This window comes from Pan paniscus, chromosome X, assembly GCF_029289425.2.
Source record: "Pan paniscus chromosome X, NHGRI_mPanPan1-v2.0_pri, whole genome shotgun sequence".
NCBI lineage: Eukaryota > Metazoa > Chordata > Mammalia > Primates > Hominidae > Pan > Pan paniscus.
The window spans coordinates 110,187,414-110,203,397 of record NC_073272.2 but is presented as its reverse complement, the minus strand read 5'-3'; the positions used below and the strand labels follow the sequence as shown (position 1 = coordinate 110,203,397).

General features: G+C 37.7%; 1 protein-coding gene across 9 annotated transcripts in view; it reads left to right on the top strand.

The window, feature by feature from the left end:
• Positions 1–15,984, top strand: part of CHRDL1 (chordin like 1) — a 124,080-nt gene that overhangs the window by 85,277 nt on the left and 22,819 nt on the right. For all 9 annotated transcript variants that reach the window (XM_034949744.3, XM_034949740.3, XM_057301084.2 and 6 more), the window contains exon 7: positions 10,942–11,009. In XM_034949744.3, coding sequence (XP_034805635.2) covers positions 10,942–11,009 — 68 coding nt within the window. The remainder of the gene's footprint in view (positions 1–10,941; positions 11,010–15,984) is intronic.

Here is a 15,984-nt window from a genome sequence, read left to right as displayed (position 1 = left end):
TCGTGGAACCAATTCCGCATAGATACTGAGGGACGACTGTGTATTGAGATACTCTGATATTTTCATAGCTATAGAAGAGTCTCGCTGTCATTAATAATACCTTTTCAAAAGTGAATCATTTATGTTCATGTGTATGGGACCATTTTAGAGATTTGCCATCCTCACCTACCTCTCCTCATCTTCTAAATCCCAACTGGATCTCCTTCCATGGAAATGTTCCAGATTGTTTTTGCTTTCTCTCCATCTCTTGTGCTCAAAATTCATCCCCACGTACTTGCTGACTGTCCCAGGACCCCGTCCCTCTAAGGTCATCATGTTCCTTCTTGGCATGTTTCTTACGTCTAGAATATTTCTTCTTGAATAGAAAGTCATTCAGACAGTGGATGGGACAGCGTTGACTTTCACATTGAGTTTAACAAATTAATAGCACTGATTCCTAATCGGCCATCTGGGTTGTCCTGTCAGGGTCAATAATACCCCATTCTGTTTCTGGGATTGGAGGACTTTTTTGTGTGTATATGAATCTGTTTCTATAATAAAAATAAGGAATTCCCAGTGAAGCATTTCAGAGCAATTATTTCTTCATGGGTGGTTAAAGCCACTCTTTCTTCAACCTTATTCTTTCTAACTCCTTCAAGGAATTCCATAGCTGCCCAGAAACACCATTGGATGTGCCCATTACTCACATTATAATAGTCTTTATGAGCTTAGACTCCAACAATTTATAGAAATCAACCTGGTTTGTTGACTGACAGTGCAAACAGAGGTAAAAGATACATGAGAAGGAAGAGCAGTGTATACAACTGACTGCTTTTCATTTTCAGGTTGACCAGACAGTCAGCATGGGTAGGTCATTGAGTTTCCCCTCTCTGTCCTGCTTTTTATTTTCAGTTCATGGATGTGGTAGCACAGAACTCTACTTTATTTGGGTACTTGGATTTTTTTTTTTAAGACAGAGTCTCTGTTGCCCAGGCTGGAGTGCAGTGGCATGATCTCAGCTCACTGCAACCTCTGCCTCCTGGGTTCAAGTGATCCTCCCACCTCAGCCTCCCAAGTAGCTGAGACTACAGGCGCTTACCACATCTGGCTAATTTTTGTATTTTTAGTAGAGACGGGGTTTCCCGATGTTGTCTAGGCTGGTCTCAAACTCCTTACCTCAGGTGATCTACCCACCTCAGCCTCCCAAAGTGCTGAGATTACAGGCATGAGTCACCGCGCTCAGTGGGCACTTGGATTTTTAAGACTTCACTTTATAACTTTGTAAATTGTACTCCTACCAATGAAGCAGATATCTGTCCTGTCAAGCCTCATTTTTAGCCAAGAGAGAAAAGAGATTTTAATTAAGATGCAAACTCTTTTTTAAAAAATTGGAAATAGAGGACTAGCATAATTATGAGAAATTCTAAGCCAGTTTAGAAGGTGTGAACCGAAGAAATCTCTCTAGCCATTTTTTAAAATATCTCCAGGACCCTGTCTTCCAATGATTTAGAGATGAAATGATTCCTTTTCAACGTGCAGGCATACAGTTATCTTTGCTAGGCTTTGTTTGCTTGTTTGTTTGTTTGTTTGATCCAAGCCCTTTTCTTTGTTAAATACACAGCACACTTGTGGGAGTCCCTTAAGCCGGGTATTCCCCCATGTGTAAGCTACCCTTGAGGAGAAGGAGGAAAAAGAAGTGGAGGCAAAGAATGGGAAGAAAGGGGATTAGGAATAGCAGCTAACATTTAGCTGAGACAGTGTGCCAAGCCCAATTCTAAATGCTTTGCATATACTAATTCATTTAATCTTCACAACCCTATAAGGTAGGCATTATTGTCTCCATTTTAGCAATAAGGAAACTGAGGCACAGAGAGGTTAATTCATTTGCCCAAAGTCACATAAGTAGGAAGGAGCAGAGCCAGAATTTGAATCCAAACTGTTTGGCTCCAATCTATTCTCTTAGCCATTATATTATACTGCCTCTCAACTTGGGGAAGCAAAGCAAATTTGGGAACTCTTATTTCTGAGGCTACCGGGAGGAACAGACTGTGTGATGACCATCTTTCCAGGGGCCAGATATGGTAACAATCCAGCAGATGCATTGGGACTGCTCTGAGAAGCAAAGATTCTGTTTCTCACCATAAACTTGGATCTGTTTAGCCACATCTCCATTGAAAGAGCAGAGTGTGGATGGTGGGTACCATCCAGCTCGTAGTTTCTGTATTCACTCTCTTCTGATTTCCTCCTGAAAACGCATGCATTCTCACAATGCACTTTTTAAAAAGTATTTATGATTTTTCTGGACAAATAATTTTGTACTCTTCTTCAGATTTGGCTTGCTACTGTTGGCAGGAAGTCCCCCCATTGTGTGTGTTTTGGTATTTCTCAAGGAGCTATTTTGTTAAAAATACTAAGATCTTATATTGACAGCCCAAACAATAAAGTACTTCATTTGACAAAGAAGTATTTTTTAAGAAAATAACTGTCTGATCCTTTTTATGGCTGTATAGTATTCCATGGTGTATATGTGTCACATTTTCTTTATCCCGTCTATCATTGATGGGCATTTGGGTTGGTTCCAAGTCTTGCTATTGTGAATGGTGCTGCAATAAACATACCGGTGCATGTGTCTTTATAGTAGCATGATTTATAATCCTTTGGGTATATACTCAGTAATGGGATTGCTAGGTCAAATGGTATTTCTGGTTCTAGATCCTTGAGAAATCACCGCACTGTCTTCCACAATGGTTGAACTAATTTACACTCCCACCAAGAGTGTAAAAGTGTTCCAATTTCTCATCCTTTCCAGCATCTGTTGTTTCCTGACTTTTTAAGGATCACCATTCTAACTGGCATGAGATGGTATCTCATTGTGGTTTTGATTTGCACTTCTCTAATGACCAGTGATGATGAGCTTTTTTTCATATGTTTGTGGGCCATATAAATGTCTTCTTTTGAGAAGTGTCTGTTCATATCCTTTGCTCACTTTTTGATGGGGTTGGGTTTTTTTTCTTGTAAATTTGTTTAAGTTCTTTGTAGGTTCTGGATATTAGCTCTTTGTCAGATAGATAGATTGCACAAATTTTCTCCCATTCTGTAGGTTGCCTGTGCACTCTGATGATAGTTTCTTTTGCTGTGAAGAAGCTCGTTAGTTTAATTAGATCCCATTTGTCTATTTTGGCTTTTGTTGCCATTGCTTTTGGTGTTTTAGTCATGGAGTCTTTGCCCATGCCTATGCCCTGAATGGTGTTGCCTAGGTTTTCTTCTAGGGTTTTTATGGTTTTAGGTCTTACGTTTAAGCCTTTAATCCATCTTGAGTTAATTTTTGTATGAGGCGTAAGGAAGGGGTCCAGTTTCATTTTTCTGCATATGGCTAGCCAGGTTTTCCCAACACCATTTATTAAATAGGGAATCTTTTCCTCCATTGCTTGTTTTTCTCAGGTTTGTCAAAGATCAGATGGTTATAGATAAGTGGCATTATTTCTGAGGCCTCTGTTCTGTTCCATTGGTCTATATATCTGTTTTGGTACCAGTACCATGCTGTTTTGGTTACTGTAGCCTTGTAGTATAGTTTGAAGTCAGATAGTGTGATGCCTCCAGCTTTGTTCCTTTTGCTTAGGATTGTCCTGGCTATATGGGCTCTTTTTTGGTTCCATTTGAAATTTAAAGTAGTGTTTTCTAATTTTGTGCTTTATAAAACTTGCAGATTTCTTGTATTGCTGTATATCATCATTGGAAGCTCAAATGCCTATCATTGGAGAATCCTTATACTAGTTTCCTTTTAAAGCTTCTCTCAAATTTCAGCACACTTGCTCCCTCCCAGCAGAATTTATAGAATTAGATGTTTGGCAGAGGCTCCCTAAAGTCATCTGCTTCTACTCACTTCTTCATCTCTAGCTTCGGTATGGAGCACTGGCATTAAAGTGCTCCCCCATGGAACCCAGCTCATGGTAAGGAGAGACTTCACAATGGGTTTATTCCTCCCTGCTCTCTTCCACTTTGCCCTGATTCTGCTGATTTCAACTTCTGCCTCAAAAAATACAGAGAACATTTCCCCTGTCTCAGGGATTTGTCTCATGTCCCTTTGCCTTATGATTAGAGTGACTATGTAATTTACTATCTCAACCGAGGCACATTTTGAAAGCAAGAGCTGCAATCTTAATAATTATGCCTGCCAGAAAAACAGGCAATAAAACTGGGTTGTCTGAGATAAATCTGCTCTATGGCTACCCTATTTATGATGTATGGTTCAAAAGTGGCCACATGCTGGCATAGTTTTGCTCTCTGAGGCTTATCTTCATGGGTATCTCGGAATCTCATTGTACAGTTAGTCCTTTTGAGAGGACAGTTTACCTCTCTGACCTGCTCAAGCCACCAGAGATTAATGGAAGCCACAGGAGTTATAAACAGTCTGAATTTCAGCCTAGCTTTTGGCCATTTTTCAAATACTTGTTCTCCATTTCTCCCACTACTAGAAAGCCAACCCATTACAGCTTCATAGGGTACCACTCGGAGAGAGTATGACTGAGGTTTGAATAAACAATACATGTGGCTTTTAGGGTTAAATGAATATTGTTTGACATACAGTACACTACACTTGTTTTTATTTCAGTTCAAAAAATTGGTTAAAATTATATCTTGTTGCTTCTCAAAATTAATTAGAATCCATCTGAATCCATTAGAATCTCTGTTTTTTGTTTTGTTTTGTTTTTTACAAAAAGACTTGGCTGAATGAAAAAGCCTCCATCTCATTCAAGATAATCTTTCCAGCGATCAGACAAAAAGAGCAAAGAAACAGGTTTTTTAGGGTATTGGTGCCTACTTTTTTTCAAAGTATAATATCTAAGGTTGCAAATGGACATACCTATTTTCAGCTATCCAGACAGACTGTACCCAGGTCTAGGAAACCACTTATAGCCTTATAAAATGTCAACATCTAAGAAGATAATTCCAGTTTAATTATGGGTTAAATTAAATAGAATAATTCAAATGTTAAAACCTTTAGCAGCTACTTAATAGACTTAATAGAACATTGAAGTTTAGAGAATGCAATTTTGATGACTTTGAAAGCTCAGAGGCACCAGAAATGCTAACAGTTCCTCGTATTTATATATTTAATGTATATAATTTATAATGTACATAGTATATCTTATATATAAATATAGTGTATATATACATATATGTGTGTATTTATATACAGGTTAAATATCCCTTGTCCAAAATGCTTGGGACCAGAAGTATTTCAGATTTCCGATGTTTTTGGATTTTGGAATATTTGCATTGTACTTACCAGTTGAGCATCTCTAATCCAAAAACCCCAAATCCAAAAATGCTCCAGTGAGAATTTCCTTTGAGCATCGTCAGCACTCAAAAACTTCTGGAGCATTTTAGACTAGGAATACTAAAACCTGTATGATATATATAACATACAGTTTTAGTATGATATAGATGATATATATATATCATACAGTTTTAGTATGATATAGATGATATATATATATAAAATACAGATTTAGTATTCCCCCATACAAGTAATGGGGGAAAAGATTCCCTATTTTATATATATATAAATATTTATATATATTATATTTTATATATAAATATTTATATATATTATATTTTATATATATATTTTACATATATGTATAAAATAGGGAATCTTTTCCCCCATTACTTGTTTTTGTCAGGTTTGTCAAAGATCAGATGGTATATATATATGTGTGTGTGTATATATATATATGTGTGTGTGTATATATATGTGTGTATATATATGTGTGTGTATATATGTGTGTATATATGTGTGTGTATATATATATTTATATATAAATGTATATATATTTTATACATATATAAAATATATATGTATAAAATTTATACATATATAAAATATATATGTATATATGTATATACATATTATGTGTATATACGTATATACATATTATGTGTATATATGTATATGTGTATATACGTATACACGTATATGTGTATATACGTATACACGTATATGTGTATATACGTATACACGTATATGTGTATATACGTGTATACGTATATGTGTATATACGTATACATGTATATATAAAATATATATAATATATAATATATTTTATATATAATATGTATTATATATATTTTATATATATTATATATAAAATATATATGTGTATATATATTTTAATGTATATATATAAAATATATATACATTAAAATATATATATATATAAAATAGGGAATCTTTTCCCCCATTACTTGTTTTTGTCAGGTTTGTCAAAGATCAGATGGTATATATATGTGTCTGTGTATATATATATATGTGTGTGTGTATATATATGTGTATATATATGTGTGTATATGTATGTGTGTGTGTGTGTGTGTATATATATATATATATATATATATATATGGTCTCCATTACTTTTTAATGAAGTGCTGAAATTTAGGTATGCATTCTTGTCTGCAAATGCTCATCAAATACACATCACGACACACTCATCTGATTTGTGTTACAGGGTATTAGTATTCTTCTCCTATGCCTGATAGTGACTTGCCTCCTTGATTTTCCATCTTACCTCTCTGCTCATTTGTAAGAGGCGCTATGTGCTTCTATAATGCTTTGAGATTCTGACTGGACTATAAGTATTTAATGACACTCTTTAATTAAAATCCTTTTAAAAACTCTAGGGTATAAATTAAATAAACTGAACTTTTCAGAAGGCCAGCTAAGTAAACATTTTATGTCAATACCAATCATTAAATCTACATTTTAAAAGGACATTTGATGAAGAGAACTAGTCTATCATTTTTCTTTTGCAACTTGTTTTCTCCCTTTTGACTACTTAAATTAGGCTTGAAACCACATTATATAGCTTTTACATTTTGTTTTGCCATTTGCTGGTAAATCTTTACTGGTTTCTATTCGTCTCTCTAGTCCCATATTTTGTTTGGCCCAGACCCACTACTGCCCACTGAAACAAGGGGGACAAGTAAATCTAAGCTCATCCCTGCTCAATCACTGTCCCCAGCTCTCCAGATTTGCAACCCAAGAGTTGTCAGATACTGATTTCCCCTTTGCCTTCCTTCCCCATCATCAAATCTTCCTTCAGGGTCTTATCAGTTTCTTTTCATCTGTAGGAGTCTCATTCAATCCTTCTTGTGTGTTATTGCACAGATGCTCATGGCCTATTACATATTACTATAGCAGCTTCCTGTATGGCCTCCTGCATTCGAGTTACTCCCCAACTAGTCTATACCCCATTGCCAGAATAGGCTTCCACAAATACAGTTTTATCATAGGAACCCCTACAGAAAAATTGGCAACATAATCAAATGTGAATTCTTCAGCCTTTTACAAAATTTTATATTTTTTTGAATTTTTACTGTTTACTTTTTACAATTTAATTATTTTCTTAAAATTGTGTGGGTACATAATAGGCATATATATTTATGAGGTACATGATATGTTTTGATACAGGCATGCAATATGAAATGAACACATCATGGAGAATAGGGTATCCATCCCCTCAAGCATTTATCTTTTAAGTTACAAATGATCCAATTACACTCTTTAAGTTATTTTAAAATGTACAAGTAAGTTATTATTGACTATAGTCACCCTATTGTGCTATCAAATAGTAGCACATTATTTACTACCCCTATTTACCTCAACAACATACCCCACTGTCATTCTCCCTCCCTCCTTCGCTCTCCCTCTCCTCCCTTTCTCTCTACATGTTCAATTACTAGCGTAATTTCTCTTGTTTTCATATCTGAAGTTTCTACTCAAGCCACACCTTGCTTGCTGTCTCCAGTATGTGACTTGCTGTTTACAAAACTCTGGTCCTTTGCCAATGTCACTCCCTTTGGTTGAGGTACTCTCTGCCCATATCACTGTCTGTTTATGCTGTGCAGTATCTACTTCTAAAAATGTGACTTAATGGTTCTTTCAGGAAGCTTTCTACGATTACATCTGACTGCTCACTCATCCCATTCAGTGTCTCCTAAGCATGTGTATTTCATTTGTATTTGCTTTTTTTGTGTGTTTTTAGGCTGTTTCCTATATTGATTTCCCATCACCTCCAACCTGGGTGTAAGTATCCTGAGGGCAAGAGCCCAGCCTGATTTTCTCCTCTTTCTGCTGTAGTATCAGGCTCTTCACCCAAGAAGTGTTCAAAGCATGTTAACTGACTCTTGGGCATAATTTTCTAGTTATAAACATAGTTGAAATCATCTTTGTTTTACAGTAGTCAGTCAGGGTTTCCACAGAGTTCGGCTTGCAGTCTACAATCTTTACTCAGACATGGAATAAAACAGGCAGAAAAGAGTATATATACTATTGACCAAGCACTTAATTCTGTATGTTTTACTGCAGTTCAATTCAATACATATATTGAGCACCTGATGTGTACCCAGCAATATGCTAAGTGCTCCAGCCTGGTTATTCACAAACTCCTGCATCCATCAGAATCCCCTGGAAGGCTTGTCAAAACCCAGGATCACCAGCCCCCATCCTGAGTTTCTGACTTAGTAGGTATGGGTTGGGATCTGAAATTTGGCATTTCTAACAAGTTTCCAGGTAATGCTGATACTGCTAGTCCAGGAAGCACATTTTGAGAAGCAGTGGTCTAGGAGATACAGAGGTGGTCTAAGACAGAATCTCTCATTCCAAGGAATTTACAGACTCTCTAGGGAGACAAGGAAGGCCCAGAAAACATTTAACAGTAATAAATATTGTACAGTGTTTTAGTATTTATTGATTCGACAAATATTGAATAAGTACTATGTGCCCAGCACTGCCCCAGATGCTGGAGTTACATCAGTAAACACAATAGGCAAAAATCCCTGCTGTCATGGGGGGATTCTAATATGGGAAAGCAGACAATAAACAAAATAAATAAAATATAAGAAATATAAGATAGTAATAACTGCTAAGGAGAAAAAGCAAAGAGCAGGCATAAATATTAGATGGGGGTTGGAACTATAGATAGGGTGGTCAGAGAAGGCCTCCCAGTTCCATCATTTGACAAGTATTTATTGAGCGACTACTATGTATCAGGCACTGTTAGAGATGATGGTGATATAGTAACACAGGTAATGAACCCTTTTCTTATGGAATGGACATACCTATTTGGGAGCCAGGTAACCTAGAGTTTTGGTGTTAATTCTCACAAACTCATTATTAGACTCTGAATGGCTACTTCCCCTCTCAGCCATGGTTTCTTCATCTGTTAAATGGAGCAGTTGGACAAAGTTATGCTTGACGTCCTCTATACTTCTAAAACTTCAGGATGCGTAGTCTTTTAGGCAATCAGAAATATGTAAGAGTGTTTGAAGAAGACTTTGCAGAGGAGAGAAAACTTAAATGGTTTTCACAGGCATGGGGGAGCTATGGGGTGTGGGAGATGGAAGGTAATTTCAGAAGAAGAATAACATGAGCTAAAGCACGGAAGCAACAATGGGAGTCCAGTATTCAGTGAAGAGCAAGTAGCTCAAAGGGTTCCCATTGAAGAGTAGCTGAGATCATTGGGTAGGCAGTAGGGGGTGATTGTAGAGAGTCTTGGTTGGGAACCCACTGAGGGTTTTGATCAGGGAATGACACGATTATACAATCAAAGTGGTGTTTTACTGTTTTATGAAGATTAACCTAGCAAATAGTTAAATCCTCAAAATTCATTATTTTTCATCAGATAATATTTGAATTATGAAGATTTACAGTCATACTCTGTTATAAGTCACTGCCTGATTCTAATATTGCTATCAAACTAATGTTTAGGTCGTTTTCAAGCCCTAAAAGCCTATGATACTACCTAATTTCCCCTAACACTACTACTACATACTTGAACTGGTAACATGTTACTCTTTTTGTGTGTGTGTGTGACAGGGTCTGGCTCTGTTGCCCAGGCTGGAATGCAGTAGCATCATCTCGGCTCACTGCAACCTCCACCTGCCAAGCTCAAGCAGTTCTTCTACCTCAGCCTCCCAAGTAGCTGGGACTACAGGTGCACACCACCATGCCCAGCTAGTTTTTGTATTTTCTGTACAGACAGGGTCTCCCTGTGTTGCCCAGGCTGGTCTCAAACTCCTGAGCTCAAGTGATCTGCCTACTTCGGCCTCCCAGAGTGCTGGGATTAAAGGCATGACCCACTGCACCCGGCCTGTTACTCTTATGAAGGCTTGAGAGAGTAATCAGAATAGAAAATTCTTAGTACTTACACTTTTTTGTGTTTCTGGTTATCTTATAAAATATATGTTGAATATTAGGTTTATCTTCAGCCATATATATAATTTAAATAGTACTCATTTCAAGTGATGCAAACATCTCTAAGACAAGGCTCTTCCCATTCGCTTGCTTGGTCAGAGGTAACACAAGGGCAATATTCTTGGAAATGATCCTTTTGTTTTTTAATCAGTTGAGGTATATCCACAGCTCTTGTGTGTTTGTTGCTCTAGAGGCTGAAAGTAGAATATTCTTCCTATAAGCAGTTACTTTAGAAGATAATGATAAGGAGTTCTCTGTCCAAAGAGTGGGTCATGTAGACCTAGAGAAAGGTGTGTCATAAGAAATTACGACAGATCAAATCCTCAAAACTCATTATTTTAATGGTAGTTTAAACAGAAGTGAAATATGACCTGCAAAACACTTAACTGTCACGAAGTAAAATGAGCAAAAGTGACAGTGATGGTTAAATTAGGTGGAAAGTGATTATTTTCCTTTTATTTTCCAAATTCTGCATAATGTTGCTAGGACATCTATTTAGAAAGTGGCAACTTTCTTCAGAGTTGTTTTGAAAAATGAGGCACACCCAGAGAAATCTTTCACAGCCGCTTTTTGAAGGACAGCCACAAAAGCAAAAACACTTCAAGAACTTTGGGATCATAGTACCAAAAATGTTGCTGGGTCACAAGGGTGATAACTTTCCCTTCTATGAATGTATGATTTTCTCCTTATTTCTTTTTAATAAACAGGAGATGGAGAACTGTCATGGGAACATTCTGATGGTGATATCTTCCGGCAACCTGCCAACAGAGAAGCAGTAAGTGTGAATAGCTCAAATAATTCAACACTCCACAGCATCAGGCCAAGCTTTCCTCTCCCCGTGGCTACTATTCTAGCAAATCCAAAAAAAAGGCCCGATTTCTAACACCATTTTTCTTCCCTTTTCTCAAAGTTTTGAATGTCATCACCAACTGGAAACCATTTAAGTACACTGTAAAATTGGTAACTGGAGGCAGGAAATGTGCACAAAGAAACCATAGCCCCAGCCCTTTGTCTAGGTCAGAAGTTGGTACTCTTTCAGGATGACTTGCCAAGTCTTTATGTGTTCTCTAAGGAAGCTAGGTCACTCCTATCCTCAACAGTGAGGACCTTCTGTAGGGTTGTAGGATACAACCATCTTTTTGGTGGGATTTGGTAGGTACTTCAGACATGTCCACATAAACTCTTTCCCAAGCCTTAGGCTCTCAGTCATACAGTTGGAAAAGAGGAAAGGTAGCAGTCTGGATTCTCCTCTCTTCAGCCTGGTGATGTCTCCCTTCTGTTCTCTGCACTAATCTCAGAATAAGCCTCACAAGTAGGCATCTGTCTATGTAAGTAATAGCATCTTTTGTTCTTTTGTATTTTGAAGGAATTTATAAAATAGCATTCCTCTCTAAAAATATATGTCTAAGAAGCTTTACACTACAAATTTCTTAAAATCTGAAAAGGAGATGTTCCAATTCAAAGAATCTATCATACAAAATGCACAGTGGTGACCATTGCACATAAATAGGTGTTCATCACATCCTTGTACAAAAAAAGTATGCAAGGACATTCACTGCGTTGTTGTTTTCATAAAAACAAAACAAATGGAGACAACCTAAATGTCTACTAGGGACTTGGTGTGTACATCCAATTAATGGGACACTGTGCAGTTGTTAAAAGAATACGGTACATCTAAATGTAGTAAAGTGAATTGAGCTCCAAGATATGTTAAGTAACAAAACAAGGTGCAGAATGAAATTGTACACTATCACTTCTTTATGTAAAAATTGTATGTGCATGTATATAAATGCATATAAACCAATCTGGAAGGTCACATACCAACATGTCAGGTGTGCTAATCTTAAAGGAGTAGAAGTGGGCAGGAGGAAAGGTAGATTTTGACTTTTTACTTTATATTTTCTGTATAATTTGATGTTTTCCTATAAGCATCAATTAGTTTTGTAATAAAATATAATTGATTTTCTAAAACCCTAGAAAAATCTCAGCAAGGATTGAATATGAGGCAGGAGTCCAGGGAATTACAGGGCAAGCCTGAGGATATTGAGCATGTGAGGAAGATGTTGATAGGGGATGCAGTAGAATGACTCATACAAACATCACAGTGCTGCTGAGGCTGGGCTTCCTGGTCATCACATGGGCCACTTCTAACTTGCATGCTCCCAGCTTGCCAGCACCCAACCCAAAGCTTCAGCAGTGAGATGGAACCATTTCTATTTGTCTTACTCTCTATCAGTATTATTTTCTGGACACTGCTGTTTCTGAATAGTTGCAGAAGAATTGGGGAAAGGGGGTTTGGAGAACAGTACTCTGGACATCTCAAAAAATCAGCATCCTGCAAGAGAGGGTAGGCTTCCCTGTTTGCTGGTTAATATAAACCCTGAGGAAAGATTTTCTCCACCCAACTCTATCTGCTTTATAGTAAGTGAGATTCCTTCCAGAGCCTGACAGGAGATGATGTCAGTCTCAGTTTTCTGTGTTGTCTGTTCCTCTTTTTCTCAGCCCCTATTTTTTATTGTGGTAGGTAGTTGAGAGTGGCTGAATTAGTGGCTGTCAACCAGATGTCATTCTAAACCAAATTTAGAGTTTAGTCACCTTAAGCTATGTGGCTTATTCCCTGAGAGGTCCCCACACTAAGCACTATGGCCACCTTAGCAGTCTTGCTGGTAATGCCATGAATTAGCCTTTCTTCTTGACTTCATTTTACACTGCCCTCAATTCCAGCCCTTATCTTTCAGCTTCATTGACAGGCCTAGTGATAGGCCTGGACTTAATCCAGTACTTCCTGTAGCAAAAAAGGTCGGGTACAGAATGTGGGCCCTTGAAATAGTTATTGATTTTCAAAGGAGTTCAAGACCTATCTTTAGAAACAAACATTTGGGCCTGGTAGACCAAAATGGCCATATGGTTTCACTTTATTATAAATAAATATTTCCCTTTGTTCTAAAAGGGATAGATATTGTGGGATATGATTTGAATAATAAATAGCATCTGTAGTAATGGAAAAATATATACCTGGCACATAGTAGTCACCCAATAAATAAACATTGAATGAATGGGTGTGGGAGGTGGCGTAAAATGTGTGTGATGGTGGAGTGGGGAGGGGGTTCCTCATTAATTTTAATGCACAGGAATTTGTCTCAAATCAGAGATAAACTCTTCAAATTTGTTGTTTGCTCTTGACCAGCCTAAAATGAGAAAATAGGAGAATCCCTTCTGAATATCCTTTGCAGGCCCAACTTCCTCAGGGCAAGAAGAAAAGGCAGCCCTAACAACAGATTTCTTATCCAGTAGACTGTCCTTTTCGTAAACTGTTCCTATTTACCGGGAACCAGCAAAACCTCTGTTCAACAGAAATACAGCTGACTGGTTTCTTTTGCCAAGTGGTCTGAAAACCATCGGCTTAGCAAGTTTTATGAAGTGCGCAGGAAGAGGAACCAGTGGTTCAAATATGACTCCTTTGTAAAAACCTGAAACAGTTTTTGTTTGATTTCTAAGTTGTAATTTCTCATGAATTGGTCCTCGTGCCATTGGTGGGGAGTGTGTCTGCGTGTGTGTGTGTGTGTGTGTGTGTGTGTGTGTGTGTGTGGAGTGGAGTGGTGTGGTATGTGGGGAGGAAGAAGTAGGTGCAGACTAGAAAGCCAAAACATGAAAGCATGCATAATTTTGTTTTGGACAACAGCCAAGCCCTGATTTTTGCCCCCAGTAGATTACGTTGAAATTTACCATTAAAAAAAGTGAAAGCGTTTGGGATAGAAACGACATGAAACAGATAAAAATCCATGTCTCATTTGTACTGTCAGAACAATGGTTTGGGAAGGAAATTGGCCTAAGTGTCTTCCAGCCAGAGATAGTCCTAGGTTGGTAGTGATTAAGATACAATGTTTTAATGGCTGTATGGATTAGAATATATTCTGAAGCTGCTTTTTAAATTAAAGTTTTTTTATTTTGAGATAACTATAGATTCACTTGCAGTTGTAGCAGAAAATACAGAGAGATCCCATATTCCCTTTGCCCAGGTTCCCCAAATGGTAACATCTTGAAAATCTATAGTACAGTATCACAAACATGAGGGCCCTTTCTGGACCCTGATGTTTTCTTGTCTACACCAATAAAACTCTTATATTTTAGACTTTAGAACATGAAATTCTTGGGGGTCCTCTACAATAGTGGGGATTTTTCAACACTGGAAAAGAACTGTTTTAGAGCCACCTCTAAAGCCTGAAATATTTTTCAGTCTTTCAAGTAAGTAAATCAAAAAATACCAAAATACTGAGCAAAATAAAAGATCATAGCTATATGGTCATTTCTAACTGGTTTTGACCTGCTCTCTCAAGCAGCCTAGTTGCAGCTAATTTTTAAGATAAGCTCCAATTTCACTTACAACTTCAGGGCGTTAATAACCTTTTTCTCCTTTGCTCTGAGTTACAAGGTCAGAATGGCCCCTCATAAGTCTCTTTCATTTGTTTAGGGGAGGAACTCTAAAAGAACCATTACCCTTAAATCAAAATCACACACCACCACCACCCACTCCAGCCCCCAAACAGAAAATCCTTTATGTCAGTGATTCCCAACCTTGGCTTCAAACCAGAGTCTCTTGGGGAGTATATAAAATCCTAATGCCCAGGCCTTCCCCCAAACCACTTACATAAGGATACCTCAGAGCGGGACCCAGTTATGAGTATTTTTTACAGCTCACCGGGTGATTTTAGTGTATAGCCAAAGTGGAGTATGTGGTATATGTGGTTGTGAACATTGTAGCTGAATGAACTTTTGTATCTGAAAGAACTTCTCTTTGGACCAGCTTTTAGTCAAATGGTTATAGACCACTGAGTTTGATTGGACATTCTTTCTTCCACTTTCTCCTTCTTCTCCTTCTCTTCCTCCTTCTATTCATCTTCCCCCTACTCCTACACTCCTACCATCTCCAAAAACTCAATCTTCATTATCACCATGAGTAAACTGCCTCTCCTCCTTGGCCTCAGTTTCTCTGTCTGTAAAACAAAAGACTTCAACAAGATTAGGTTCTGGGGGACTGACTGGTCTACAGTAGGGCCTGTGATCAAAATTCTTGAGGATTTTGTTTTTTCATCATGATCATTTTCCTACCATTATTATATGTCCCAGGTCTGAGACGTTGGTGCTAAAGAATGGCTTTTCATTTTGTGTTCACCATCATGAGTCAGAGAACTTCTCGTACTTGCAGCTTATCCTGGGTCAACAACCTTCCCTCTCTAATTCTATCCCAGTCCAACTGCTTCTTTTTAGGATCGGTGGGACACCAACCAGCCAAACTGTCCTCTATGTGTTCCTTTGGCAAAACTTTGCCAAACTTCAAAAAGGACAGAGCAACCTGTAATGGCCTTTGTGGAATGTGAGTGATTATGGCAGAAAAGGACATATGAGCCATTGTGGGAATGAGAAATATTTGCACTGAGAATCCTATCCATGTGCATGAAAACAAATTGATGCAAATTTTTATTTGTGTGAATTTTGATAGCAATGCACCAACATAGGCTCTTCTTAGATAGAATAACATTGTCTTTCAAAAGGCTAAAAAAGGTCCTCTTACTTCAGCTCCTGTTTACTCTCCCTTTCCCCTACCAGTGGCCCCTTCCTGCCAAGAGGGCAATAATACTTCCCAAAGTGAAATTTGCAACATGCCTGTCTGTGGCCCATAACTTTAATCAGTGTTTTATGGGATGATATGGTCAGGGGACCCCATAACTATCTTCCCAAGGTTCCTCACT